This window comes from Ixodes scapularis, unplaced genomic scaffold, assembly GCF_016920785.2.
Source record: "Ixodes scapularis isolate PalLabHiFi unplaced genomic scaffold, ASM1692078v2 PGA_scaffold0__279_contigs__length_252992795, whole genome shotgun sequence".
Classification (NCBI taxonomy): Eukaryota; Metazoa; Arthropoda; class Arachnida; order Ixodida; family Ixodidae; genus Ixodes; species Ixodes scapularis.
The window spans coordinates 130,139,466-130,165,989 of NW_024609835.1; the positions used below are offsets into that span (position 1 = coordinate 130,139,466).

General features: G+C 49.1%; 2 protein-coding genes across 2 annotated transcripts; both read left to right on the forward strand.

Annotated features, from left to right (window-relative positions):
- Window positions 1-1,495: 1,495 nt before the first annotated feature.
- Window positions 1,496-3,034, forward strand: LOC120845231. Its single transcript, XM_040217058.1, has one exon. It carries the CDS (start codon window positions 1,496-1,498, stop codon window positions 3,032-3,034), a length of 1,539 nt encoding a protein of 512 aa, XP_040072992.1.
- Window positions 3,035-24,426: 21,392 nt separating this feature from the next.
- LOC120845230 lies at window positions 24,427-25,859 on the forward strand. The gene has a single exon (XM_040217056.1). The coding sequence runs from the start codon at window positions 24,427-24,429 to the stop codon at window positions 25,762-25,764; it is 1,338 nt and encodes a 445-aa protein (XP_040072990.1). The 3' UTR covers window positions 25,765-25,859.
- Window positions 25,860-26,524: the final 665 nt, after the last annotated feature.

Below are 26,524 nucleotides of genomic sequence, written 5' to 3' on the forward strand. Positions count from 1 at the left end.
TTGTGTAAGGGATTATTTAGAATAAATTGGGTGTCATCACCTTATTTCTGCCCATTTCGTTTATTTGCCTTCCGATATATCATGTGACCACAGTGTTTTTTGGCATACCCTGCAACCCAGTATTTTACACTGCAAGACAGCTAACAGAAGCACGTTGCCGAAGACTCAACAGCTGGCGTATTTTCGAGTATCGTCTTTCCGTGTCGATCTCAGGCGGTTATGTGAACTTCATAAAGTCAAATTTATCGATGATAATAAAAATATACTTAATTCCTGTCTGAAGATTTGGCAGCATAAATAGAAGATCCTCTCTTCAAAGATGCATAAGTAAATGCACCTTTAAATTATCCGAAAGATGTTCTGCAAATCTTTTCGGCGCTTTTATCCTCTATAGACACGTTATAGGTGATTTGGAAAAGCTTTAAATATATTTTTTTTTATTTTGAAGCTAATTTAAATAACTATGTGTTCCTCGCGCATATATAACTTCTCAAATATATAGAAGTTTGTTATCGCGTTTTTTGTGTTTCTATTATCGAGTTTTTTTCTTGGAACGAATGGTGGAACTATGACGATTGCACACTTAAACTCTCAGAAAGTGTCGGATTAAGTAACTTCCGAATTGAGTAGAGCATTGTCACAAAATTCAATAGCTACTTTTGTCCTTCAATGGTTATGGTGTTGTCCGTTCCCGTGTTTGTGAGCGGGGTGCGCGAGCGCTGAGGACAGGAGCGCGGGCTTAGGATTTTTTTTTTTTTTGTTTTTGTGCGAGATCGGAGGAAGAGAAAAAAGAAGAGGGGATCCCGGGCGCGCGACGGTGGTGGAGCACAAACCGCGGAGCAAGGTTGCGACGGCGTGGATGGTCGGCGCTGAGCAGGTCCGCGGCGGTATGGTTCTTCGACCACCGAGAGGGTATTCGACGGAGAGGGGTGTGAGTGCTTGTGAGTGAGAGCTGTGCGTCACTACAACACCCAAGCCACCACGGCTTTTCGACCCCGACTGGCGACGCAACGAACCGGACCTCTACGGGCACCTTGGAACGCTGACTCGGCTCTCCCCCTCCAAAACTGTGTGACAACCTCGATTTCACTTCTTATAGCCGCCCTTCCCTTACTTTTGAATTATTTTATATAAAATACTGTTCGTAACGTTGGCATGCTTTGCTCTCACTTCCTCCCGCCTCTCAGGATGTCTATCGCCAAGGTGTGGTCCTAACACCTGGACAGCGGTCCAAGTCAAATTCCAAATTTGTTTGTTTAAATGGGATCTTTAACATCCGAACCTGTGACAAACTCGCGTCCGCGACAGGACCTGCTGTCCACTGTGACGATCTATCCTGAGAGGAGGAGGGTGAGCGAGTGAGTTTGCCACGCCGTAGGGAGCGCGTTGGGAGGCTGACGCCGTTGCGGGAGCACACAACCCGGCTTGCCGATCGGGAGCAGAGGAGAGCTTCTAGAGTCAAACTATCCAGCAAAGGGTCCGCGCGACTTCAGCCATGGAGCTCCACGAGCTAGTGGCCTGCGGAAAAGAACTCGGGCTCAAGGGTTCGGCCCTTAAGGAATGGGCGGACCAAGAGAGGGAGAATACGAAAGCCGCGAGAGCGCAGGAGCAAGAGAAAAGTGTCGAAGCGGAGCACCGAACCCTAGAGCTGAGGATCAGGCTGCAAGAATTGCAGAACGCGTCGCCGATCCCTGTTACCATTAGTTCCGCCGAAAACGGGACCGGGACAACGCTATGGAAGAGTCCTCGGTGTTGGCTGCCCATCTTCGACGAGAAGAAAGACGACCTTGATGCCTACCTGATGCGCTTTGAGAGACTAGCGAGCGGGCAGATGTGGCCCCGCGAACTCTGGGCAACTGCGCTTAGCGTATGCTTGGCAGGGGAGGCACTTGGAGTCTGTTCTAGGCTAACCCCAGGGGATTCTGTCGAATACGATAACGTAAAGAAAGCGCTTCTGCAGAGGTTTTGGTTAACTGCGGGCGGCTTCCGAGACAAGTTTAGAAGTGCTAAGCCGGAGAAAGGGGAAACCGGTACACAATATGCGGCGAGGTTGTCTAGCCTGCTTGACCGTTGGGTCGACCTGTCCGGGACGGCGAAGGATTTTGCCGCCTTACGGCATTTGCTGCTCACGGAGCAGTTCGTTCGGAGCGTTCCGTCAAAAATGTCGCTTTTCTTAAGAGAAAGAAAGAGCAAACAGCTAGGCGAAATGGCTGACCTCGCAGACCGCTATCTGGAGGCCCAAGAACAGGAGCCGGCCAGGAGAGAGGAGGCTACACCAGATTCTGCGGCAAGTGGATCTCGACCGACATCGAGCGGTCAGCAGTACAAGGCCAGTAAACTTCTTAAGAAATGTTTTCTTTGCGGCAGATGTGGACACCTAGCGGCACAGTGCAAAAGCGGTCAGAAACCGAGCAGCCAAGCTGGGACCTACCGAAATTGCGGAAAGTTCGGTCACACGTCCATTCAATGTTGGAAACGGGAGGGAGGATCGCAAGTTTCCTGTGTTCAAGCAAGCAGGGAGGAGCTGGACGCAGTATACGGTCGTGTGAAAGGTTTCTATGTCCTGCTAAGGGAGGGCACCAAGGTGCCAGTGGTAAACGCAGTGTCCGGGACTTCTCGCCTGGTGGGAGACATGCCTGTAGTTGCCGGAAAGCTTCACGGAAAGGCTGCCACTGTGTTGCGTGACACAGGCTGCAACACTGTCGTAGTGCGCCGAAGCCTCGTACCAGACGACAAACTTACCGGAACGTCGAGTCTCGTATACTTGGTGAACGGGACTGCGAGGGTCTTGCCCGAGGCCAGGGTGCATGTTGAGACTCCTTTCTACAGTGGGAACGTCCTGGCTAAGTGCATGGAGAACCCTTTATATGACCTGATTTTGGGTAACCTCCCTAACGTGCGCGCTCCCAGCGAACCGGAAGCTGACTGGAATAGACCGGGGAAAACTGAAGTGGGTTTGCCACACGATGAGAAGCAAGATGTAGAGATTCGTGCCACCGCAGCCATGGAAACAAGGTCCCAGAGACAGGCGTGAAAGAACGCCACCCCGGTGAGAGTGCCCATAATTGAAGGTGCACCTGCGAAGCCCGAGGAACTTGCGACACTACAAAAAGAAATCAGCCGTCTAAAGGGGCTCTTCGACCGTGTCGGAAAGATAGCCAACTGCAGAAACTCGGAGGACACAGAAGAGTTTGTCATGCACCGGGGACTGTTGCACCGAGTTTTTCGGACATCAGAGCGGAAATTCTACCAGTTGGTGCTCCCTGGGAACTAAGGGACGGTGTGCTTCATATGGCTCATGACGGCATTTTGGCTGGATACCAAGGAGCAGAGAAAACCACTCCGTATCGTCAGCGAGTTTTACTGGCCCGGACTCCAGGCGGGCGTCAAACGATTTGTAAGATAGTGTGACAAGCGCCAAGACAACGAGCAGTTATATCTTGCATCTGCATCGGCACATCAGTGGAGGGAGGAGAGTGCGATGGAATCGGCTCGTCTTCAGGCGGAGTGCAATCGCCTGGAAGAGATGATAGCACTTCTGGAAGCTAAGGAGGACCTACAAAAAAGTGCTGATAAGGCATTTGAGGATTTCACAGTACAAAGTGAAAGCTTCCAAAGGGAGGAAGCTTTGGTGCCGACAAGTGTCAACGGTCTCGATCCATTGGTAAAGGTTGGTGGCCAGATGAGAGGCGCGGATGCGTCCTTTGGAGATTCAGAACTCTATCCCAGATCAACTACGGAAGCTGAAGCTTCAGGCCTGACGAACCCAGGGGACACTGAGGTATGTCCCGTGGTTGTAAGTAGAGATCCTAAGAAAAGCACAACGAGTACTAAGAGAGGGAAGCATGAATCTATGAGTGAAAAAATTAAGCGCGAGCTTCGTTTGAAATGCAAGTCAAACTCGTAAAGAATGTTGCTCACGCAGCGCAAAGGAAAGGTCATCAGGCGACGAGACCGCTCGCCGGTCAGAGACCGCCAGGCAGTGGAAAGTCATCCAAAAGACAAAGCACGTGCTATGCTAACGTAAAAGTCTGGATCATCCGGAATGGGAGAGATCATGCGAAGTTTACCTTTAATTCTGAGATCTGGTTGAGAGTCACAGTAAGCTGGGAAGACAGAAGGCCAAGGATTGGAGGTTAGATGAGTAATCAATGAATTGCATATCTCATCGAAAGATTAAGACTGGGTTCTCTCGTAACCGGTTATGCTAATTACTCGAAAAAAATTTTTGTTTTCGCTTTCGAAGTTTGTGAATTTTTGTTATGGTATTGCAAAACTGGGTGTTATCGTTGCTTGTCAAACTTTCGGATTGCTGATGTGTTTCGCAAAGACATTTGAAAAGCGAATCGAAGTTTCTCGATAGCTGGGTCACGAAGTAATTTTTGATACGTTCGAATCTGTGTGTACCTAAGTGAAGTGTCTTCTGTTTGGTCTATAATTAGTGTGTATTGAGAAAGCTGTAGAGTGAGTTAGTTCTTTAGCAGAGTCCAAAGTGTTCCTTTTTATGTGGTCTATGAATAAATTTTGAATGGTTGGGTGAATTACCGTTACTGATTGCATTGTTTCAGGACGTGCTTGAGCAATAGCAGTGGTAAAACGTGAAGACATAGTGCGCATTGAGTTTTGTGATTTTTTTTTTAAATATTCCTGCGTGAATATTTTTTTGAAATAAGGGGTAGTGTCACAGAATTCAATAGCTACTTTTGTCCTTCAATGGTTATGGTGTTGTCCGTTCCCGTGTTTGTGAGTGGGGTGCGCGAGCGCTGAGGACAGGAGCGCGGGCTTAGGATTTTTTTGTTTTTGTGCGAGATTGGAGGAAGAGAAAAAAAGAAGACGGGATCCCGGGCGCGCGACGGTGGTGGAGCACAAACCGCGGAGCAAGGTTGCGACGGTGTGGATGGTCGGCGCTGAGCAGGTCCGCGGCGGTATGGTTCTTCGACCACCGAGAAGGTATTCGACGGAGAGGGGTGCGAGTGCTTGTGAGTGAGTGCTGTGCGTCACTACAACACCCAAGCCACCACGGCTTCTCGACCCCGACTGGCGGCGCAACGAACCGGACCTCTACCGGCACCTTGGAACGCTGACTCGGCTCTCCCCCTCCAAAACTGTGTGACAACCTCGATTTGACTTCTTATATTTTTTTTTCGTTCCTTCTTTCGACTGTGTGTACGTCCTGTGCGCCCTTCCCTTACTTTTAAATTATTTTATATAAAATACTGTTCGTAACGTCGGCATGCTTTGCTCTCAATTCTTCCCGCCTCTCAGGATGTCTATTGCCAAGGTGCGGTCCTAACACCTGGACAGCGGTCCAAGTCAAATTCCAAATTTGTTTGTTCGAATGGTATCTTTAACATCCGAACCTGCGACAAGCATGAAATACCACTTTGATCTATTTAACAAAAATCATCAATTAGCGAGGGTGATGTTTATTTGCAAATTAAATTGACAGGCATTTTGTCAAGAGCAAACCTCAACATCCAGGCTGTGCCAGTTTACCCAATATAAAAAAATGTTCACATGGGTAAGCACTGTTTTAGGTCAGATTCGATCTCAGTACGAAGGTCCTCATAGATTAGAGTGAAAAATTTCAGCCACTCATTTTCGCATGATTCGTCGCCCGCATCATGGTGCTGAGAGCAAACAATGCTAGTTAGAAAAACAAGCATTGCGATTGCCACTTAGTGTTTCTATAAAATATAGAGTGGAAGGCCTTGTCCCGTGACTTTCGTGACATTTTGAAAATTACATTGCCTTACGCTCAGTCGTCTCGTAATCATATATATATTGTGACACGTATTCCGTAAAACACATTTTATGGTATATATTGCGACGAGGTGCCCATTTCATGACTTTATTCAGTTCCGGGGCGCCCCGAACCGAATCGGGCAAAACCCCGATTCAAGATCTAATACTGCGACAAAAAGTTGTACCAATCACGGGTATTTTAGGCAACTTACTTCACTTCGGGAAAACATTTCGATTTAGGTAAAATGTACATGACTCTGGTAGATGAAGGGATGTTGAGTCGTATAAACACGACGTTTTGTATGTTAATGTAGATTTTCTTTTCTTGTTGTGCAGGAATAAATAACAATTTTTTTTAAATTTTGGTACTTGAAATTGAAACTGGATTGCACAAACGATAAAAAAAAAACTATATACTGTAAACGCCTTATTTTTCGTGGGCTTAATATTTCGCGATTTAGGTCAAAGCTGAAGTTTTAGAATAATTCACGGGTTGTAATTTTCTCGACGCGGTGGAATCTCAATATAAATTTCAATGTGTTTACATTTTACCGAAATTGTTCGCAAGACTCATTTTTTCGCGAATTGTAGGCGATTCGCGAAATTGTCACAAATAGGTCCTCACAAAAATCAGATCATTTACAGCAGTTAGTTTCACGGCCGAAATAGTGCCTATTGACAGAACAACGCGAAAAATATATTCCCAATTTAGCGGTTCAAACCGGTTCAAACCGGTTCGAACCGGTTTGAACCGTTATTTTTTGCACCCCGGAACTGAACCGGAACTGAACCAAAATCCGTGAACCCGAACCGAACCGATAAAAATATCGGTTCGACACTCTGTCTGTTGGTGAGCTTTACCATGACAGTCGTCAAAGATGTGCACCCAAGCAGGGTTTTCAAGACTGCGCAGGAAAGCGTGGAATGGAAACTGAAGGAGAGCCGCAGCCTGAACGAGCAAGAGGACGAATTGTGTGGTCCACATTATCCCGTACTCACTTCTTTACGTACTCACTTCTTACCGATCCCGTACTCACTTCTTCACTAGTGCATTAAGCATATTGAGCGACATGCAGTGACGTATATAGAGTTGAACAGCAACTTTCGGTATTCGACACCAATTTACCTGAGACTGAACAGAAAGAATAGGGGCGCGACGTTCATATGCATACCCACTTAAGATCTCTCGGACATATTAAGTTCTGTTAATGTATGAAGCAGAATCTGCATGTTGTACCTAGTCGTGTCAGGTTATGTCTCTTTGTATTGGCATACGTGCTTCAAACAGTGTATAAAGATATGTGAAACGTATGCGACGAATTTTCTTGTAGATATACCGGCTGTACTTAGTAAATTTTCTTAAAGATACATCCGACATCCTGTCAATTCTTTGAAAATATATGTTTGCCATAGGTGAACAATGACGAGAGCCAGCCACGCACGCTGAGAAACACACGCTAACATGTGTTACCAAATAGCACTTTTATAATGAACCATGTATCGCATATAGCTTAGTGTCGTCTGCTACACGCCGTCGTTTTGCGGTGCCAAATGGCCATGGTAAAACCAACCAAACAGCTGTTCCTTTTGTTTGTTATGCATAAATATCTACCGAATCTTCCGAACTTCGGCTCGTCATTAAGAATTCGATGATTTTCGTGATACTGACTGAAGAGCAGTGAAGGGACGCATTTCGGCACAGATTAGAGCCCGATTGTTAGCCCAGATTAAAGAAAGTGAAAATGCAAACAAGGTTATATTGCACGCACTGCGTTTCGAGTATACTGGATGCTTTTCTGCTACACTTTCCAGTTCCTGACATGAATGGGTGAATGGTGGCGACTTTTGTGATGCGCGCTTTCTTTTTCCGACGTACCATGGGTCTTCTCTATTAACTGAGTACGTCGGACGTACACGGTTAATCATAAAAACGCGAAAAGCGCCGGACATCGGCACTTCTACGCGTGTTTCTTCACAATCCGGTAGTTTTTCTGCCTAGGTTAGAGTCCAGAATTAGTACCTTTCCCAGCCCTTATAGTTTCTATGCGGCGAACAAATGAGCATAACTTTGCCTGCGCGTAAACCAGGCAAACACTAACAAGATGTCATGAACGGTTGAACTTGTCAACGAGTTCGTGGAATGCGTGGTGGTTGTCATCTACAAAATCCCATTGTCATGCGGCCGGGTTTATATAGGACAATCGGGACGCTGCGTCAATAAGAGAATTCGTGAACATGCCCTTTCCCTGCGGCCAATGAGAGGAGGACACTTATAAGTACACTGCGGAGACTGCTTGTGTCACCCCGTCTTCAAAGATACCGTAATCCTTGGCAGGGGGCGCAGAAATGTGCAAAGAGAGGAGATGAAGGGGCATGGCAATCGAAAACGCAGGCTCGGGGCACTGCGTCAGCCAGCCTACGGTTTATCTTCACAAAAAGGAAATAGGTTTTATAGATGCATGGTGAGCGACACGCCATTGGTTGTTAAGGCGTTGGTTGACTTTTTGGTGTTTTCTTGTTTGAGGCGTTTTTTTAATAAAACTTCAGTTGATAGTCAGTGCTTGTCCTGTGTTCTACTCTCGTTGTCCTTGTCGTTTTTGCGCGCTGTTCCCAATTTCTTAAGTCATGAACGATCTCGCCTGCATCGCCGCCTTAATTAAGTCGTCTGTTCATTCGCGCAGGCAGCGGCCATGACGCCACGGCGCCGAGCTCTGATTGGAGGAGAAGTCCGAGCGGGAAAAAAAATGGGAATTTGGAGGTTTACGTGCCAAACAAACGAGGAGCATCTGGCACGCCCCAGTGGAGGACTGAGAACAATGTATTAGAGCACCTGGGACCTTTTGACGTGAAACTTCAACTCAGTCACACTGCGCCTTTTCCGTGACGTGACGTGCAACTCAGTCACACTGCGCCTTTCCCGCAATAAGCCTCCGTCAGTTTGCGGGCACCTCGGCCGGGAATCGAACCCGCCACCTGGGGATCCGTAAGCCGGCGTTTTGCTTCGGAGCCACAGAGGCGGCTTATCACGTGGTTTGGACAATTGTTTCGCAGTTTTCTTATAGAAGCAGTAAGGTTTTTCGTGTTACATAAATGAATTCCCCTTCAAAGCCCGTGTACGTGTGACCAGTACCGCCGAACTTATTGCTCTAAACAAGTTGTTTTGTTCACACAAAGTATCAGGTTCGATATCAAATCGATAGAACCTACGACCGCCTGTTAACGGTGGACCACGCGGGACAGGTACTAGTTTGAACAGGTGCTTCCGCCTTGAAAATGCGGAGTTTTGGGCTCAACATTTCCGTGCTATTTTAGGGCGGTTCGGTTAATCGTGATCAGCTCTCAACACACCTTGTATTTCACCCCATAAGGATCGTAAGAACTTTGTAAGGGGCAGAGTTGTTTAAATCTATAAAGAAAAGATGAACAAATTGAATCTAGCGCTGTGATTGGCAGGCGGTCTTTTGTGGCTGGAAGCAGGCCTCTTTAAAAGAGGCCATTTTGTCTTTTTAATCTCACGATCTTCGAAATGTCTAGAGCAGACGGAGGAGGAACGGGAATATTTCCAATTATTCCAGTTTATTTGCCGGATCTACTTCTTTCTGAGTTTTTTTTTTTTTTTTTCGAACAATGACACAAAGTCGTACAAGCATGCAGTGCCTTTTAAAACGCAGAACGTTGAATTGCTTTCGATTCAGGACACTAGGCCCAAAAGTATACCGGCTTTTCTAAATTCGGCAAGTCCCCAGCACAAAAAAATACAGCAATACGAAGTCAAAGAAATCACGGAGGCCGCTCCAGCACGACTGCCATAATTGACGCCTAGATGTTAGGCTCGTTCGATGTACCTGCTCCTAACGTCCCTCTATGCTGAAAGGTAACGACAAGACTTGATGAAGGCTCCTCCTCCTCTCCCTCATACACCGTTAAACGCGATTCGCGGAAAAATGACACGTGATAAACCTGGCTTCCAGTTTTGAGACGCAACTTCCGTCCGCCATTACTTTTGCTCTTCCGTTGCTTTCCCGAGTCGTTCCCTTGCTTTCCCGCAGTACGCTAGCTAGTTGTCGTTGATGTGTATCACGCGATATTTGTCGGAACTTTGGGTGGGGTGCAGCTTCCCGTGACAACTGATGACAGGCTGTAGCGCGCTTGGTTGCTCGAATCACACAGATGATGGGAAAATGCACTTCGCAATTCCATGCGCGAAAACAAAGAAGACACGGAGAAAGGCCTGCCTAGAACGGATCGGAAGATAAAGCTTCACGCGGTCTAGGACTTCCCGACTCTGCGAGGTAAGACGCATTACATTCAACGCTGTGGAAAACATTAGACGGCTGCTTGGACAGAATCGTACGCGTACAGATATCCACAAAATTGAATCTGTTCCTGCTTGCTTTGCTCGGGAGGCTTGATTAAAAATTAAACAGCGCAAGGACACGGACAAGAACAAGAACGGAGACGACCTGTCTGTCTACATTCTTATTCTTGTCCGTGTCCTTGCGATGTTTTAATTTTTAATCATGAAATACCACCTAGCCCAAACTTCTACGTTAGTCGGGAGGCATACACGTCCTCTTGCCGGGTCCGGGCGTTCCCCAACGGCGGCGAGCCTCAAAGGCGACCGCGCGACAACAAGCGTCGTGTTTCACCATCTCATGTGATGTGCGTCGATTCGCGAAATTGTCCGGTCTATTGGGGTCGAACTGCTGCCCCGTTATCCGGCTGTAATGTTACGACTGTTGTAACTACTCAATTGTTAAGGCTGAACTGATGCAAGTGATTTAGCGACCGAGCGACGTTGCTGGGCCGTTGCTGGTAATGTCTCTTTAGTAGCCGGGGATATTGCTCGCTGTCGTTCGTCGCTTCGCTCGATTCTACGCTTGTAGGAAACCTCGCCCATCGCCCGGACATCGCATACCGCTAGTCTGGAAGAATCGCTTACATGCGGTTAGTACTTCCCTGTTGCCTACTGTTACGTGTGGTGCTTAGAGTGCATAATTAAAATGATCTATGTATGCTTCTGTATTTTGTGTTTTTTTGTTTCCTAAAACTAGCAAATTTGTATGTTATTTTTTTGCGACGGAGGTCAATTTGTCAAACCTGGTCTTTTTATTTGCTTTCTCGGTTTTTAAACAGTAGTGATCATTATTAGTTTAGCAGAGTTTGTGCATGTTAACTTGAGCCATGACGATTATTTCGAAATTTATTCTAGCTTTAATTACAGTGTTAATCGTTTGCTTAGCTTGAGTCGCACTGCATAATCAAGAAATGACTTTTATTGTCTAATTGTGTGTTGCACTAGCTCTTCATTAGAAATTAATTTTTCCACCGCCTCTTGAAAGAAAAAGAAAATTTGTTTTCTTGTTTTTGCCTGCTTTATGTCTCCCCTCTCTTCACTTTATTCCGATTAATTCCCCTCGCGTGTACCACTGGAAATGACGCGAGTGACAGAAGGATGCTCCCTCGAATTGTATGAACAAAGGTTAGTACTGCGCTATATTCCACGCAAGTGACCTTTTTTTTTTATTTTGCAGATACATGAAATTATGTCTGTCCTGAGCCAGTAAGGCCTCAGTAAAAAAAAAGAAAACGAAGATAAGTTGCCGATGGAGACATGCCAGAGATTAAATTATTTCATCATTGGGAACATTCCGGCCAAACAAAGTCACGACTAAAATAAGAATATTTTATGATCAAAAGATAAGAGTATTAATAATGATCGTGTTACCAAAAAATCGGGACAAATGGGATGGTATCTGGCAGCGGCCTCCAGCGGACATAGTGCGTGCGTAACTTGAGCGCGTCCCCGTAGGCTGATCTGTTCTAAACAATACTTAAAATACATTACAATATGGCGTAACTTGAACGCGCATATAATGTGCAGATCAATAAACCTTTATACCCGCTTGCACGTTAGTTATTTTATCCGCACATGCAGCACAGGTGCAGAGGCCAGTGCTTAGGGCGGCTAAGTGCAGCGCGTGGAGGAAATGTCACTACCTTAAAGTATAGAGGGACGTTACCTGCACCTCGTGCACCGGCGCAAAAAAGTGTAGGGTGACGCACATCCGGTCCTATTTCAATACACGCACCGGAAGTACATCGCGCTACACTTTTCTACACTGGTGCAGAAGACACTATTGTAGTCCGGGGGACTAAATTTTGGTATTCAAGTGCGGCAAAGCCTCAGCTTGGATTTTTGGAAGAGGCTACTGTTTATGTTACAGACAGGATTTTGTGCAACTCTGGGTGCCTGTGATGATAGTCATTAATGACACGGAGTACCTCTGGTAGCTTCCTGTCTTAACGCCATGTTTCTGCCCCTTACTACGTCGTCCTCTATCAAAGCTCAAAAGCACTGTGTTTGAAAATTCTCACTGACCCACCGTTCTTCATCACCAGCACACTGGGCATTGCCCATTAACAATGTGTAAATGGCAACACAAGTTCTAGGAACACCCGAGCTCAGCTAAAATGTTCTCTTGTGTGTGTATATAGGATATCTTGCTTTGAAGAAGCTTTGCCTCGCATGTTTTCGAAAGTTGCTCATTCCAGGATAGTCTTCTGGTCGTCACCATACATGGCTCATTCAGCCATGTATGGTGCTCATCAAGTTTATATAAAATACACAAACTATGTAACTGTTTTTTTCTTATGGAAGAGCTATTTTGGTGGCAGCTGAGCAAAGTTTTTGTAACGTGGCACTGAACAGGCCATCCCTAACTGCAAAGTGAATAAGCCATTGTTAAACATCCACTAGGATAATGTTGTCATAAGAAAACAAGCAATTAGTGTGTTCTGTATAAGTTTGATGAGCACTGTATGTGGCTGTTTAATGCATACATTATTTACATCAATACTAGTGCAAGGACCTTTCCTGAAGCTACATACTGCATCCCAATGCTGCACATATTTCTTGAGATAGGATGTACAGCAAAATATTCTTATGATGTTCATAACCCAATACTTTATTTAAGTGGTTTTTTCAAGCTTAGAAATTGGTCTTTGGTCACTTTCACTGTGATTATTATGTTAAGGTAACTGCTATACGTTTCTTAGCGGTCAAAATAGTAAGTATATAATTGTGTAAATAACAAAGAGCTTGTAGCGCAATTTTGTAGCATTAAAGGATATGTCTTCGTAAACAGCAAACTTGAAAATGTGTTCAACCTCTGAGAGAATTGTGTACGGAGCTCAGCTTTGTAATTAGTTAGAACTGTGTATCTACTGTGATTGTTATTACTCCATTGTGCTTATTTGTAATGATGTTTTTCTTTTCTATAGGAAGAGTAAAATTATTATGTATTATCTTTTCTAAACATTTCGAGAACACTGGGAGCGGTTGTTTAAATCATGTATGTTCCCACCCTTATAAGTACAGCTACCTCAGCTATCTGCAGTTTTTGGGGGGAATGAAGCTGTTTCTAAACAAAGATTAAAGATATATGCCAGATAGCGACCGATAATATCCAGAACGTGCTGAACTGGACGGATCTGTACACCATCGGCGTCGCAGCTATGACTAATGTTTACGATTTGGAATACAGAGGTCAACTCTCCTTCAGTTACCGGGTTTATATAAATCGTTTAATCTACGTTTCGGTAGATACAAGAACAAGCATCGGCATTTTTGGGCTCAATCCTAAATTGACAAAAAAAAAATCATTGAACACGCTAGCCAGGGAACAAAAGGTCGGTTCAACGTCATTATGGGTTATTGATTGGATTCTACTTTGCGTTACGTTGCAATTCAAAAGAGAGTTCAACTTTCTTCACATAACATCAGTGCGGTGGGATACCGTATTTAACAAATTGTGATAGAAGATAACTTTTCCTTTTTCCAATTACTTTTTTCAAAATATTTCTGTGTGCCTTGAAAACAACACGTTTCTCGGAGTCTTTTCTTTTGGTGAAAGATTAGTATTGTTAGTTTTTTATTTGAATCTTTGAAATTAATTCTGGTGTTATCCATGGTTTGCGAGCTTTCTGGAAGCGCTTAACGTTTAAAGAAGGGAAGTTTTTATCATAAATGGCTTTGAAAAGAAATATGTCATAAGCTTGATTCGCATCACCTTTATTCAAAACCTCAGTCCAGTCTGCACAGTTCAAACTATTTCTGAAACGACCTAGCGTGTCGTTGATAATTCTTTGTACCAGAATGTGAAGCCTAGGGTTATTTCCGTTTAGTTATATTTTGCAAAGTGGTCACTGATATGGCAGGCTATCACACCGGATTTTATTTTACGTAGCTCAAAATTGGAAATGAATAAATCAATCAACGTTTCTGACGTAGTAGTGATACGTGTTCGTTGATTTCTAACGTTCACATACTTGTTTACCTGAAAAAGCGTAGTAATATTCTTTTTTAAACTACTATCACTTAAAATGTCAATATTAAAATTTCCTCCCCAAATTACGTTGTACTTTTTTTTCTTCTATAAAAATTTTAAAAAGACAACCGAAAATTCACAAATCTTCAAAACGTTTCCCTCTGGGGGACGACGAAATACAGAGACACCATGTTGATCCATTTTTATCGAGAGTACTTCATAGTCATTTGTGGATAGACAATACTCAAATAAATGTTCGTAACTCGCTAATTTATCAATTAATATGGCAACATCACCACCGAGCTAAGATGGACGATTTACGGAATGGGTATTGTAATCAGGAAGCTTGAAAACATTACCGTCACATTTATACCAAGTTTACGATAACATGATTACTTCAAAATCGAAATTTACCTCATTCAAAAAAGTTTCAAATCAGTAGATATACTTTTGGCAGACCTTTCGTTTAGATGAAAATATTTCAGTGAGGACGCGCATTTTGCGCCCTCACATATCTTAAGTTCTCGCGGTAATATAATGTTGGCGGTTGGCATCTCGCGAAGATGACCTGACGTAACAAATTAGACAAACAAGAAGGTTGAATTATCGAGCCTTTTCAAGGTAACCCACATTCATAAAGGGGCATGAAGCCAGTTAAAAATAAAGGTCATTTTTGATCTTATATTGTCTAAAATGTGTTGGTTCCCACATATACCAAGTCCTATTATACAAAACTGCTTATTCATCTCAGGGCAATTAAAAAAAAAGTGTGGACTTTTTCTTTCTCGCGGACTACATTGTGTAGACCTATGAAAGCGCTACAATGCGCAGAAGCCGAATAATTTTATTATAACTCGGTTTTGCGGCTTATCTCGGCCACCGAGATGAGCGGCCGGGCGTGTCGCGTCGAGCTCCGCCGTTTGATCGCCCAGATTTGCCTTTTCGGAAACGATTGCGACACAGCTCAACATTCGGACCATCCCAGGAGGGCCACCGGACCATATCGACACATTCTGTGACCGCGTGAGTTTTGCGTTTCCGCCTTATCTCTACTTCTTGCTCGTCCCCAACAACGAAGGAAGCTAGGTCTCGGGCCTAGCGCCCGGTGTGCTCGCCGACGGCATGGCCGTGCCTGCGGCGGCCTCGCACCTGCTTTCAACTGCGCCGCTGGACGCGGGAATAGAAGACAAAGATCTCACTCCTGCCACTAGATCTACCCCGTATTCAATCGACTGGATTTCTGCTCCGGACTCGCCATCGAGGATAGCCACGACTTCACCGGCCGAGTCTCTTCTCATCCGAGCAACTGTTCGACGGAAGAAAACCGAGAACCCGTACCAACGCCATGACCCTACCTCGAAGCGCTTAGGACACCCGAGTGGATCCAGTGTCGCTACAAGTATGTGCGAAGCCAGCGAGGACGACGGTGCCGACACCGAAATGGAGCATGTCGCTAATCCTACCGCTACTGTCGGTGCCGCAGATCACCACACTGTTTCGTGTGAGTCACCCCCGCTCGTTGTGTCTGAAGTGACGCCTGGCCCCACAGCCTCTACGTCAACAGCAGCCGCTGGCCCGGACAGCAAAGACGGCGACGCTGACGACGCTAAAGAAAGCTGGCAAACGGCGTGCTACAGCAAACAGAGACCGCAGCAGCAGCGGCACTTCCTCGGCGCAGCACTCTCGCCCTTGTCCTCATCAGACCACCCAGATTCTGCCACTGACGAAAGACCCAAATTTGTGATCGTATTCCGTTCCCGGGACAGGTATGACCTCACTCGTATTCCTGCCTGCACGATCCAGCGCGGTTTCTACGCCACGTTAGGTCTACATCCCTCAGCCTGTGACACGAAAGACACTCCGTACTTCCGAATAGGTAAAGTCACCAACACAATCTCCGTTACGGTACGAAACCGTACGCACGCTGACCAGCTCCTCGCAATGCGCACCCTCACTGCCCACGACCGGGCAGTTGACGTTGCGGCTCACGAAGCCATGACCGGAGACACCATCCGTGGCGTTGCGCACGGCATCAACCCAGAAGACACCTCCGAAACGTTGCTCCCTCCGCAGCAACTCACACGCAATAGTTAACGCCAGGCCACTCGGCAAGAATGGACTAGCCTTGGTGACATTTCAAGGACATCGACCCCCAAGAACTATCTTATATTACGACGTGATCATCAACGTTACGCCATACTCTCCTACAACCGTTGTTTGACGGCGATGCCACGGCCTGGGCCACAAAGAACATGTCTGCACCCGACCGCCAAGGTGCCCTGACTGCGGCTGTATTGTAAGCAACGACCACGTCTGTGAACGCACGTACTGCGCTAACTGTCGCGTCACCACGCACCTCGCCACAGACCCCAAGTGTCCGGCCAAGCGCAAAGTTGACCAGCAGCTCCAAGAGCGCACTCGGCGGACGGCACGACCCACCACCGCAGACCTTTGTACACCTCGTGTGGACCACCGAAGGAGCAAAGCCCGATGTGCCACCGCCGACACATCACGATCCCGAAGCAGACCCCGAACTCAAGACTCTAAAACCGTTGTCGGTGGTGAGGATTCCGTTGAGAACTTTCCGCCGCTGATCACCACATCAAACCGGTTTTCGGCCCTAGAGGTTGACGACCTACGAAGCGAAGCCGCACCCTCGTATCGCAGAAGTAGAAGTCGCAGTCGGCAGAAACAATCACAACAGCAACATCAGCCAAATGGCCCCGCAAGCCGTCAACGTAGTTCTGCTGACGGAGGAGTCCGTGGCGCTAAGCGACGGTCGCCTTCAGATCACCGCGGCTCCCTGCAACTGACTGTCACCAAATCCATGACATATTCGCAGGCAACGATGAACATGCTCAAGAGCGGCTATTTCACTGACTGCAACTCTGAAGCCCAGGCATGGAGAGAAGAGCTCCGATCCATTTCTGAGGCCGAAAAAGCAGCATCAGAGACACTTTTGCAACTCGAGGAGGAGGCCAAACAATTTGAACTACGCAAAGTACGACTCCAACAAAGACTTGAGATGGAAGCTCAGAAACGTGAGCTTCACAAGGCGGAACTCATGAGGCGACTACGCAAACACGCCGAAGTGGCCTCAGCCCTACGACAGAACCAACAGATTGCTCTTTCTCAGTGCACCGCCCAGCAACAGCAGCATTCCCTACAGCAGGAGCAACAGCATGCCCAGGGGCATTACCTACAGCAACAGCAGCCTCAGTAACAACAACAGACACAGCAACAGCATCCCCAACGACAGCAACAGCATCTCCAGCAGCTGCTGCCGCCTCAGAAACAGCAAGAGTCCCAGCTCTTACCGCCGCCCGTACCTCCGAGTGGCTCTTCACCACAGTCACAATATATCACCATAGATCAACTGCATGCCCTGTTTGCTCAGCAGCAGCAGCAGCAACAACAGCAACAAAAACAGCAACGAGAACAGCTACAGCAAGAGATACAGCAACTGCAGCAGATCGTGTCTCTCGCACTTTCGGACCGCACGACAGCACTGTCCACGTGGGTACCACCGCCACTTCTACCACCACATCAGGATGGCGTCCTCACTCAATAAGCCTGCTCTCAAGATCTTGCAGTGGAACTGTCGTGGCCTTGCGAAACGGAGAGGTGAACTTCTCGCGCGTGTCTCCGACCCTCAATACGATTTCGACATACTCCTGCTGCAAGAGACGCATACCGACACTGTGCAACTCCCAGGCTACGACGGACACCACAACCCACTATCGAGCACAAACTCCCGAAGAAACGGCACCCAAAGCCTCCAACACCTGAGACTGTTATTCGCGCGCAAGCCGGTGTCTACGTACGCCGCTACATGCCCCACGTCAAGCTGGACACGCCGGCATGGTGCACCCCCACCCGAGAAGTCACCGCAGTGCGCATCGCCCTCGACGGGACTCAGCGAAAGCTTCTCGTCGTCTCGGCATACTGCCGCCCCTACACCGGCAAGACGACAACGTGCGACTTTTCCTGGATGAAGACCTTGCGCGACGCATACCCTACCGACTACACGGTATTCGGAGGAGACCTGAATACACACTACGAGGCATGGAGCTCCTGCTCAACCACACAGCGCGGGCACGACCTCAGTTCTGCCCTTGAGTCTACCGACCTGGCGATCCTGAACGACCTAAACCGGCCAACGCGTTACGGTACGAATACCCGACAAAGCGATAGCGTCCTTGACCTCACCCTTGCGTCTCCCCTTACTGCAGGCCTTCTTACTTGGACAATCCTCGACGAAGATGCCTGGGGCAGTGATCATTTCCCTATTGTCATAGAGATTCCCATGGGCGCACCACATGCTCCACCGCAACAGTCATCTGGGACCGATTTCGGGAGACCATCGAGGACAAAATCACCCTATACGATACCTCCGCCATCTCCACTCTCCTGACGACAGCTGCGACATTTGCAACGGAAACGCGAGAGGTGTGCGAGGGTATACCGTCCCCGGATACGCATCTTCTCTCGCAATGGGAGCGACGTACTAAGGCGCCTACGAAATATTGAAGCACTAAACGCCAATGTTATCGCCACAGAGTCAATCGTCTTACACGCGAAGCTGACAAATATGCCAATACTCTAAGGCTAGAGCGGTGGATCGCACACTGCGAGTCTTTCGACAAGAGCACTCAGCTGACTACAGTGTGGAGTACTTACAACGCAATGTACGGCAAGAGCAGCCAGACCCACACCGTCCAAGTCATAGCACTGCTCTCGGAGGAGAGCACGAAGGACATCCTCGATAAGCTCGGGGCAATCTTCTTCCCCCAGCCGAACGAAACCCCGCCAACCGACGTATATTGTCCCAAGTACAACGACGTGGCTGACGTCCCATATCCTGGAAACCAACTATTCACCGAATGGGAACTTGATGCGGCTATATCCCAATGCCGCCTCCGAAGCGCGCCCGGCCCCGACGGAATCACCGCGCCGATGCTGCGTAATGCACCTCGAGGCGCCCGGGAAGCCATCCTCTGTTGGTTGAACTCAATCTGGCACACAGGGCTGCTCCCTGACGACTGGAAGACCTCTTGGGTAACACCGATTTCCAAGCCAGGCAAGCCACCGACAGACCCCAATAACGTGCGGCCCTAATCGCTCACATCCATCATGGGCAAACTCATGGAGCGTATGGTCCTTGCCCGCATTCAGTGGCAGGCGGAACAGCTCAAGATATTCCACCCCACCCAAACTTGTTTTCGTAAGAACCTCGGTACACACGACAGCCTGGCAATGATTTACAAAGATGTCGTCGACCGCCACGTCAATAGCACACAGCTTCGGGTCCTTGTCACGGTGGATATTCGAAAAGCCTTTGACTCCGTTCCCCACGCATCAATCGTCTCTGCCATGTCCGAGCAAGGCCTGGACGGCAAACAGCTCGATTTTGTGCGTCCCTTCCTTAATGGCCGCCAGTACGTGGTTAAGTCAGGATACGGCCCCGATGCAGTGGGTAGCAACACGAGGCTGAACCACGTCGGCGTACCCCAAGGAGCGGTACTTTCTTCGACGCTCTTTAACATCGTCATGGCCCCCCTTCTCTGGACCTTACACGGAATCCCGCACCTCCGCGCCTCGGCATACGCCGACGACATTACTATTTGGACTTGCGAAGGCAACCCCTCCACGCAACGAATTGCGCTCCAACAGCGCCTAGACGCCATCAATAACCATCTTCACCACGTCGGGCTCGCACCATCACCAGAGAAGACCATGTATACCGTCTTCGGCAAGGGACATGCGAACCTAGATCTCGGCCTTAAGTTCGATAATGAACCCGTGGGCAAAGCACCCAGCATCAAGATCTTAGGTGTCCACTTTGGCTAAGGCCCACACGTCACCCCAGAATGGGTCAAGACAATCTCCAAAACCTGGAAACAAGGCCTACACCTAATCCGACGCATCTCGCATCGGCTCGGTGGCGCAGGCGAACGCACTGCCAAGCTCCTCGTCACCTCAGTCCTCGTATCGAAAGTCGTCTACGCGGCCCGTTTTAACCGCTTCAAGCGCACACATTGGGATAAACTCAATACCCTTTAAAACGAGGCCCGCCGTACCATCCTCGGACTTCCTCGCATCACGCACATCGCCGAAGTCCGGAAATGCCTTCACCTCATCGATCTCAAAGACACCCAAGAGAAGCAGATTGAACTGCATGCCGCCCGCCTTCAGCGTACACCTCAAGGCCGCGCGATAGCACGCTACCTCGGAGTTGCTGTCTCCACCAACAACGACCTCCCCCCCGCCAAGCCACCCTGGGAACTGATCGATCTCACACAACACTCCAGTCCACTTCCTCTTAACATGAATGGCAAACGCCATGCGCAGAGACGAGAACATTACGTTCGACAACACCACGCTGAGCTGAACCGTCTTGTTCAGGATTCGTCCAACACTATAGCTTATACCGACGCGGCTTGCCACAGCTCCGGCGCATCTGCGGTGGCTGCAGTTTTCTCCCGCCCACACCCGACGTCCCTCGATTCCCCCTCCGTGTACACGAAGACCTACAACTCACCTTCCTCTCCGGAACTTGCCGAGGCGCGTGCTGTGCTCCTCGCACTCCGGACTCACGAAACCCATGCGCGTGAGGCGCCCGACCTCGTGCCCCGTGACGGCACTCTCACTGTACTGACTCCCAATACGTCATCCGTGCCCTTAAGAAGCAACACCTGATACACAGCCCCACAGTCTCGGGCATCTTCCAGACTGCCCTCGGCCTACACCGGAACTACGCCATCCGCACATGTATCCGCTGGATACCAGGGCACGAGGGCGTCGCCGGTAACGGGCGGGCCCACGGAGCCGCGATGGAGGAGATGAATAAGCCTCAACTTGCCCCCTCCCCCCCCCCCCCCCCCCCACCACTCGCAGTCTCCCACCTCCCTCTCGCTGCCGCCGTCTCCTGACTCTACCGCAGATGAGACCGCCCACGATCCTGATGAAGAGATGCGCCTCCTTAAACAACAATGGAGACGCCTCCTCGCTTCTTCCTGGACTCCGGAGCAGTTCCCGATCCCCGGCGGGGTCTTCCGCCGATCGCAGATAGTGCTCCTACGCCGGATCCGTACCGGAGGGGCCCTCACGCCCTATCTGCTTCAATTGTTTGACATCAACCGCAAGCGAAAAGCTGATCCATATTATTCTACCCCGGACCCCAGCTGCCAGCGCTGCAAGGACCCGGAGTCCTTACCCAGGCTTCATCATTTAATTTGGGACTGCGTAGCATTGGCAGCACACCGCACCACAGCCTGGTTTTCTGCCCGACGATGAACGCCCGACTTGCTATGATGACTGAGTGCACCCCCCCGGTGACTGCGAGCGCCGGACACGAATCCTGACCTCGCTCCTCGACTTTGTGTCGCGAAGCGGGCTAGCAACTTCGATGTAACGCTCATCCCCCTTTCCCTTTTTCATCTAGGGTCTTAGACGCCACGCCATAGCTGCGACCGCGTCGCACCAGACTTCTATTCCTGGTGTAATCCCTTGGTTCAATAAACGTCTTAACAACATTATAACTCGTTTTGAAGAGAGTCTGGTAGGTACATATTCGGATAAGATTCCTCTTTTTCTCCGCGGGCGGAGTCATCGCTTGCAACTCGCCGACAAGCGCCCTTTATCGACCACTTCACTCAGAAGAAACTTCTTCACAAAAAGGGCGTGTCGCGATCTTTGGACACGCTTTTAACGAGGAAATAACCTACGTATGATTGTGATTTTGAGATTGTTGGGATGCTTAGAGCGTCTAGATTAAGTTCTTACCCCAAAAGGACGATCTCAGAATCGACTTCAGTGCCCCTTAACAACAAAAGGTCGATCTCCATCTCTTTCGCGGATAAGAATCTTTCCGTTTTTGTGCCATGCATACTGATATCGGTCGCACTCGCCCAGTCTTTCGCGTCACGAAGAAGATTCCTGTTATGCCGGGTCATTGTTTTCTTGAATTTAGATCTCACACCGATGCTTTCTTAGTTCATTCTTTCTATCGAGCCATTGATCTCGAGTTTGCTGTTTTGCAAAGCGAACAATGACTGGTGGAACCTTTCCAGGTTTCGAAGGTAGCCGGTGTGCTGACACTACCTCCGGTTCTGCAAGATCTGGTAAACCTACCTTAGCTGCTACATCGTTTATCTTTTGGAGCAGGTCTTCATTATTAATTAGTGGGATGCCATGAAATAGCCGCTTTTGGCGCCTGCTCCTCCACTCGAGGTCGCTCAGTCCATCTTTCAGCTGGGCAACATCATTTTAGCATTTGCCCTCCTTAAGTTTCGTGACCCGTGCTTTTAAGTATTTGATGTCTGTATGTCGTCGTACGGATCCCATGATGTCGTCGTACGGATCCCACATCATCTGTACGGACTGCCTGATACCGTCTACTGTATTTTTTTTTAAATTTGTGAGAATTTCGAGTTTTTGACTTATTGATGCGAAAATCCCTATTATGTCAGCCTCGGGTGGTTTAGTCTCCCTAAAAGATTGACTCCTCTGTTTGCCCTTTTAGCAAGTCGGGCACTTCCATTATACTCTAGCACTTTCTCCTTTCTTCTTGAAGGTAGCTTCAGATACCCCGCTGCATGTTCCAAAACGGTAACTATAGGAACATTCAGAGCAGGTCGCGATAGGTCCATCAAGTGGGAGGGACTTTCCACGCGGTAAACACAAGTCACTCATGGTTCTAGTCGCGCTTTATGGCAGTATTGCAGCAGCAGCGGCCAACAGAGATGGGCGAACGAAAACGGGTGTGAAACCAACCTGAAAATACAGAGCGTTATTTTTAGACTGCAATCAGTGTGCCGCCGCTGCTGCCTTTGCCGGTGTCAGACGGAAAACAGCTCTTATTGTAGCTTCGGGTTTCGAGCACCACCTTGCGAATAATTGAAGATTGCCGATCTTGAAGATCACATGGAAGGCTGTCTGCCTTCAGGTTGACCCACCGATGAGTACGTTTTTTTGTGTATCACCCGGTGACATAGTTAGATTTGATTGGATTCGTAGATGACATAAACACTTAACAGGTAATAAAAGTACTTAAGAAATGCGTTCCTCCGTTTATATCAATATACCACCAGTTTCTGCTCCAACCCTCCTATGTAAAAAAATAAATATATATATATATATATATATATATATATATATAAATATATATATATATGTAATAGTTGAATGGAAGTAAATTCTTCCCCACATATCATAGGAAAGCCATAACACGCTAAATAATAATTTATACGCAATATTCCTCTTTTCAGAATGAACATCATGAACACCAGCGTCTGTCGCCGACGTCCACCATCTAGGAGACACGAAGCCTCCTTTGCTCTCAAGCAAACCTAATTATAAATATACACAAATAATTTTCTTCCTTTTATAAGTAAACGCCCGCACTGTTTCTTATCAGTTTTTTTTTCTAATGACTGTGGCTTCGTAGTATCCTCTGTTTTTATTTGTGGATTGGCTTTTAAATCAAAATTTTCTTTTCGGTCATATTAGGCCCAATTTATTTATATTTAATTGGTTTAAACCTGTTATACGGTTTGATGGCGCAGGTAGAGAGACACATTTAATTTTTATTCATTTTAGCCAAAACGTGGGACGTCACGAGGGTAAAAGGTTACCGCTAAATTTGGCGAGGAAGTATTTTCGCTAAATTTAGCGGGTAAATTTTTCCGCAAATTTAGCGAAAAAATTGTTATGTGTGACGTCACGTGTGACGTTATTGTCAAAAACGTCCCATAATTCACCGCACGGTTACGCCAAATTTATTGCGAAACGTTTATCATCGTGACGTCACACGTGACGTCACGTTTGCGTCATAATCGGAAACGTCCCATAATGCAACGTGCGGTTACCCTGATGCCGACGCCGCTCAACCCTTCCCTCCTCCTCCTAAAAAGCTGCGCTCTAATTCAGCGTTACAGAGAATTGTAAACTACTTAATTTTTCTTCGGGTGGTCGTTTTTGTCATTTTCGGGAGCTTTCTTTTTAACCGTTTCCCTGAAAAACTATTCGAAAACTACACACCATTGTAGATAAAATGTAGTTTTACAGCGTTGCAAATGAACGCCTTCAATAATTCAGTCAAATGAATGAACCTCGACCAAATGAACTGACAATCGATTTAAAAGCTAGCGCCTAGATGGCACGACATGTCAAGCAAACTTGGAGTTCCTGTACAGGCTCCCTATGGGACCCAGAGTTCCGCGTTTATCCCCGTAGCGCCGGCTTTCTTGCATGGCATTCAGAGTCTTCGTCTCACGTGACTGAATTCAGCGAATAGCGGCGCCGCGCGTTCGACGTGCGCGGCGCGCTCAACTTGGGGGCATCCCAGAACATGATGCTCCAACTACATCAAGGACTGGTGCTGTCGGTGGCGCTCTACGCGCTGCCGCTGCTCAGCCTCAACACCTCACAGGCAGCAAACCTCGAGACAGTCCACCGGATCGCACTTAGGATCTGCCTCGGCATATCCAGGTCGGCGGCGTCCATCCCGACGTACACGGAAGCTGGAGCCAACACCGTCAGCAACCATCTCCAAAAGCGCGCACTTGGGCACCTCATCCGCATTTCCACCTGCGAGTCCGCGGCACCGCTGCTGGCACGCATCGCGGAGAGGCCCGAGTCGCGCTTGGGGCAGCTTCTGTGCGTTTTGGGGGACGTCGCAGGCCCTGCTCCGGCGATAACTCCCCTCCCACCATTGCACTCCGAACCCCATCCACTGACTGTCCGCCTCCGAGTCGACGGGATGGGCCCTCGACGGAGGACGGCCGACGTCGTGGCCAAACAGCTGACGGAGGACCACATCGAGCGGCACCACCCCGGCTGGGCAAGGGTGTACACCGACGGCTCCGTGCGGCCCAGCGACGGCTCGTCGACGGCGGCTGTCTTTGTGGAGAGGGCAGACCTGGGCGTGGGCGAACGGTTCGCCTTCCACGCCACCAGCACCACCACGGAGCTGGCGGCGATCCTTCTGGCGCTGCGCCTGATCCACTACAAGAGCCGACGCCCGGACAGCTGGCTGCTGCTCTCCGACTCCCAGGCGGCCCTGTCTCAGCTGTACGGGCTCGAGGGGGCATGCCCCCTCGCTCGGGAGATCGCTGGTGAGGCTCTGCTTCTCGGCGGCCTCGGCCACCGCTTGGCGTTCCAGTGGGTCCCGAGCCACTGCGGGATTCCTGGCAACGAGCGCGCGGACGCCCTGGCGGAGCGGGTCCATGACGCCGCCGAGTTCCGGACGTCGGACATGGGCCCCTTCGCCGACGCCAAGCTTCTTATCGCACGGGAGGCCGCCGCAAACCACCCGGACGAGCGGTACGCGGCCGGGGCCCGACCGGCGAAGCCCCCTCGGGGCACGGGCCGTCCAGCCGCCGCAGTCGTCCACAGGATCCGGACGGGGTGCGCCCTGACGCCGGCACGGATGCATCTCCTGCGCAACGAGGCCGACCCGGAATGCCCGACTTGCGGAGAATGGTCGGATCTCGACCACCTCCTCCTGACCTGCCCGGCACACGCTGACGCCCGGGCGGCCATGACAACATCCCTCGCCGCACTGGGGCTACCCTGCAACACCACAGAACAAATACTGAGACCCAGGGGCGACCGGCGCGGCAAAGACCGCGCGCTCAGGGCCCTACTGACCTTTCTGGAAGAAACCTGGCTCCTGTGGTCCCTCTGAACTTCCTCCGGGCGCCCGCCGACTGCGGAGCGGGGCCCTGACGGCTGTGCTCAGTCGTGCCCTGGACGCTCGCTTTGGCGCGCACCTGCCGCGTGCTCGACGAACGCACCCGGACTCCGGCGCGGATGGACTAGTGTGGGACCTCCCACCACACGACGTGGTCGCCCCGGACGATTGCTTGATCGCCGGACACCGCGCCGTGCCAGCCTCCAGCGCTGGACCCCCAACTCCCCCCGCCCCCCATCCCCGGCCACCCGGTATTCGATGCAACTAAATTAATCCCCCTCGCGCGTACTCCGACATGCCCGCCTCCCCTCCCCTTCTACAAATCTATTTCTATCTCCCCCCCTCCACCCCAACCTTTCTCCCCACACCCCCCTCCCCCCGAGAGCCAGTGACCAAGCGCCCGGTGCGCAACCACTATTGGCCCTCTCCTCCCCCCCCCCCCCCACCATCTTTCACAACGCTTAGAAGAAGAAGAAGAAAAGCAGGCGAACGTACGCCAGGGTGCGCGCAACGTCTACTTACCTGCACGGCACTTGATCCTGCTCCTCACGTGATCGGACCTCAGCGAATATCGGCGCGGCGGCACGTGGAAAACAGACGCACAACTCTGGCTCCCGCAGGGAGCCTATACAGAAACTCTAGGCAAACTCAGCACCGCTTATTGTGAAAGTTTGGCAATTCATTGATTTGAATAGGCGAGCATCTCGTGGCCACCCACGAGCCACGAAACAGCCCCTAGCGGTGGACGTGAGTT

Coding starts and splice junctions, on each gene's coding strand:
- LOC120845231 (XM_040217058.1), top strand. CDS start 1,496: ATGGAGCTCCACGAGCTAGTGGCCTGCGGAAAAGAACTCGGGCTCAAG.
- LOC120845230 (XM_040217056.1), top strand. CDS start 24,427: ATGATGCTCCAACTACATCAAGGACTGGTGCTGTCGGTGGCGCTCTAC.